Genomic DNA, 4347 nt, shown 5'->3' with positions numbered 1-4347 from the left:
TTGATCTCCTAATATATATCTATTACTTGATATATGGATACTAACTAATCTTAATCTACTAATATTACTACCTCTCTTACTGCTTACCTTACTATTAACCTTACTATCTACTATGCTATTTATAATTACTATCTACCTTATTACCTACCTTACTATTGACTACACTATCTATCTTACTGTCTACCTTACTATCTATCTTACTATCTATCTTACTATCTATCTTACTATCTATCTCACTGCCTGTCTTACTGCCTCACTCACTGCCTGCCTTACTTACTGCCTTACTTGCTGCCTGCCTTGCTCGCTGCCTGCCTCACTAGCTGGCTCACTCACTGCCTCCCTCGCTCACTGCCTCGCTCACTGACTCCCTTACTCACTGCCTCGCTCGCTCACTGCCTAACTTGCTCGCTGCCTGCCTCCCTCGTTCACTGCCTCCCTCACTGCCTGCCTTAATGCCTGACTTGCTTGCTCCCTTGCTCGCTGCCTCCCTCACTCACTACCTCACTTGCTCACTGCCTGGCTTGCTCACTGCCTGCCTTGCTCACTGCCTGCCTCGCTCACTGACTGGCTTGCTCACTGCCTGCCTCACTAGCTAGCTCGCTCACTGACTCCCTCACTCGCTGCCTCGCTTGCTAGCTCACTCACTGACTGGCTTGTTCACTGCCTCGCTTGCTCACTGCCTGGCTCACTCACTACCTATCTCACTGTCTAGCTTACTATCTCACTGCCTCCCTCACTCACTAACTGCCTCCCTTACTCACTGCTTCGGTCACTGCCTCCCTTACTCACTGCCTCACTTACTCACTGCCTGGCTTGCTCACTGCCTGGCTTGCTCACTGCCTGGCTCGCTCACTGCCTCCCTTGCTCACTAACTGGCTTGCTCACTGCCTGCCTCACTAGCTAGCTTGCTCACTGACTCCCTCACTCGCTGCCTTGCTTGCTAGCTTAGTCACTGACTGGCTTGCTCACTGACTGGCTTGCTCACTGACTGGCTTGTTCACTGCCTCACTTGCTCACTGCCTGGCTCACTCACTACCTATCTCACTATCTAGCTTACTATCTCACTGCCTCCCTCACTCACTAACTGGCTTGCTCACTGCCTGTCTTGCTCGCTGCCCCCCTCACTCACTGCCTGGCTTGCTGCCCCCTTGCTCATTGCCTGCCTTACTGCCTACCTCACTGCCTATCTCACTATCTACCTTACTATCTACCTTACTGTCTACCTTGCTACCTACCTCTCTCCTAACTATGGTTAATATGATATATATTCCCTGATATGTCACTTATATATATATCCCTGCGTATAAACTATGGATTCGCCAACATACTCTATAAACTAAATGTATAATATATATCTCTGCGCATTATGGTATCCTGAAATATATATATTCATTTATTAATATATTAATGCTGATCAACCTGATCTCCTGACATAACTGCTGTACTAAATAAAATAATATAAATAACTGGCGGTGCCCCTCATGGTTGGGATGCACTAACCTAAAACCCTGGACCACCTGGACTACCTGGGCCTTATTCTACCTATCTTACTGCCTGCTTCACTGCCGGTCTTGCTGCCTGCCTTACTACCTGCCTTACTACCTGCTTCACTGCCTGCCTTACTATCTACTATACTACCTATCTTACTGGGTTCTTCCTGCTGGTCTTACTGCCTGTTATGCTGCCTGCCTTACTACCTGCCTTACTACCTCCTTCACTGCCTGCCTCACTGCCTACCTTACTACCTGCCTTACTGCTTATCTTACTACCTGCCTTGCTATCTACCTTGCTGTCTACCTTGCTGTCTACCTCACTGTCTACCTCGCTGTCTACCTTGCTGTCTACCTTGCTGTCTACCTCACTATCTACCCCACTACCTGTCTTACTTTCTGCCTGCTGTTCTGCCTGCCTCATGCATGACCTTCCTGGGCCTTATAATCTACTATACTACCTTGCTTGCTATCCTAATCACTACCTCACTGCCTGCTGTTCTCCCTGCTATTTGACCTGCCCTTCTGCATCCTATTCTGCCTCCTATTCTGCCTCCATTCTGTCTACCTCACTGCCTGTCTTGCTGCCTGCCTCATGCATGACCTTACTGTCTACCTCCCTGTCTACCTTCCTATCTACCTTCCTGTCTACCTCACTGCCTACCTTACTATCTACCTACTGTCTCTCTTGCTCCCTCCCTACCTACTACCTATGTCTATCATAACTATGGTTGATATTATATATATGCATATGTATAAACCACTAATTCAGCTAACATACTATATAAACTAACTGTATAATATATATCTCTGCGCATTATGGTATACTAAATATATATTCATTCCTAAATATATCAATGCTGATCGACCTTGATCTCCTGACATAACTGCTATAACCAATAAAATGATGTAAATAACTGGCTGTGCCCCTTGTGGTTGGGGTGCGCCTGCCCTAAAAACTGGACTACCTGGGCCTCATCCTGCCCATCAACCCCCATTCCCTGCAACCAGCGCTGCCATATGGGCTTGATCTGGCCTGCCATGGCCTGAATAACATCATGGCCACCATGGGGATCAAAAACCCGCGGTATTTGCATGCGTGGCCTGGCTCCCACCCATGGCATATGGATTGGGGCATACCGCATGAATAACACGCGCTATATGGCGTGTATTGCACTTGCTGATGCACGTGGATCATCCATGCCCGTGCGGCCTGGCTGTGGGGCTGATGACATGCATATAACTTATGGCCACCATCACCCCCCTGCATGGCGTATATATAACATTGGTCCTGCCACTGCATGCATTTGGCCTGGCCATCTCCTCATCCAAACCCTGCTGGGTCCGATGCTGCTGCTGCTGGATATCCATGGCGGCCCACTGCTGGGCCTGTGCCTGCTGGGTGTGCCATACTGCCATGGGAATGGATGGCTGGCTGCAAAATGACTTATTGGATGGGGTGGGACTGCCTGATGGTGGGTCACCCTGTATGGTGCCTCTCTGGCTGCCTCTCTTGCTACCATGCTACCTGCCTGGCATGGGGCCTCTCTGACTACCTCTCTCTCTACCTCTCTCCCTGCCTCTCTCCCTGCCTTACTGCCTGCCTTACTGCCTGCCTTACTGCCTGCCTCGCTGCCTGCCTTGCTGCCTGCCTCGCTGCCTGCCTCGCTGCCTGCCTCGCTGCCTGCCTCACATGGGCCTCTGGGCTGCCTCACCCGGCACTGGGCTGCTACCAACCCTGGCTGGATCCACCTCCAGCTCTGCCTAATTGGGATCATACCATCACATATCTGCTCCCTGGGATCCGCATCCTGGTAATACTGCTGCTGATACCCATCCACCACTCCATCCAAATACTGATCTAACATGACCTGGTGCACCCAATGCCTTCTACCACCCCTATATACTCAGCAACCTGCTCCTGGTCCTTAGGGGCGACGCCCTCCATCCATGGAGCTGGGGTATCCCACCCAGCTGGCTGGATAATGATTGCCTCACTGTGCTGTCCATCTCGCCCAGCCGGCCACTCTCCTGCGCGTAATCCAGTAATGTCCAGGGGGTCCCAATATGGATGATGCTGCGGATATTGGGATGTCACCCCCATGCCTAACGCGCTGGTGGTGGCGATCACTGGGCTGGCCCTATGAACCGCGCCAGCACCCGGCCTTGTCCAACTGCTCGCTGTAATATGCCTTGCACCTAAGCACCTGCGCCATGGCCGTCACCTGCCTGATGATATTTGCATATATAATCACCTTCCCCCAGCGGCCTGTCGGATTGGTCCTGAATGAATGCTACCACCACCTCACTCTTAATCCACTGATATAGGCCCGGCCCACCCTGGTCATGTCTGGCTGCCACACCTGGTATGCCACGTTCGGCCGGCTGGTCTGGGCCGGTATATGGTCATGGTGGCCTGGTCATACTTCATCTGCTGGCATAATTTAGCCTCCATGCTCGGGGCAATGTGGCGGTTAACCATACTATCTGGTGCGGGCCTGGACCAACCAGCCCAGCTGAGCCATCTGGGGCTGGAAATTATGTTGGGAATTCAACACCACATGGCATTTATTGATCACAATCCGGTCTAACCGCCGGGTCCACCGCAGCCGGTTCAAAAATGTCTGGAAATCAGGCTCACCGCGGATTTAGGCGTCACTAACATGATGGATGCGGCATTGGGGGGCTGCCGGCTCTCCCATGGCACACATGATATGCTGAGCTCCTGGCAGCGCCTGGTCATATCAGCCTGTAATGCAATGAGTGGCACCACAACAATGGTGGTGCCCCTGGGGGCGGTGAACGCGGGCACCATGAATAGCATGCTCTTCCCCTACTAGTGGCATCACCGCCACCA

General features: G+C 51.6%; 1 protein-coding gene across 1 annotated transcript; it reads right to left on the bottom strand.

Annotated features, from left to right (window-relative positions):
* Positions 1–1810: 1810 nt before the first annotated feature.
* P174DRAFT_465300 (uncharacterized protein) lies at positions 1811–4015 on the bottom strand (the record flags this gene model as incomplete). The annotated part of the gene is given in 10 exon segments (XM_024830532.1): positions 1811–1849; positions 2252–2283; positions 3019–3146; positions 3228–3361; positions 3385–3468; positions 3489–3567; positions 3602–3631; positions 3651–3759; positions 3852–3946; positions 3975–4015. The coding sequence occupies 10 exon segments, from the start codon at positions 4013–4015 to the stop codon at positions 1811–1813; spliced, it is 771 nt and encodes a 256-aa protein (XP_024676820.1).
* Between the last annotated feature and the right edge of the window lie 332 nt (positions 4016–4347).

The sequence above is a fragment of the Aspergillus novofumigatus genome, assembly GCF_002847465.1.
Source record: "Aspergillus novofumigatus IBT 16806 chromosome Unknown P174scaffold_33, whole genome shotgun sequence".
Taxonomy (NCBI): Eukaryota; Fungi; Ascomycota; class Eurotiomycetes; order Eurotiales; family Aspergillaceae; genus Aspergillus; species Aspergillus novofumigatus.
The sequence above is the reverse complement of the archived record's forward strand: the minus strand, read 5'-3'. Positions and strand labels throughout refer to the sequence as shown.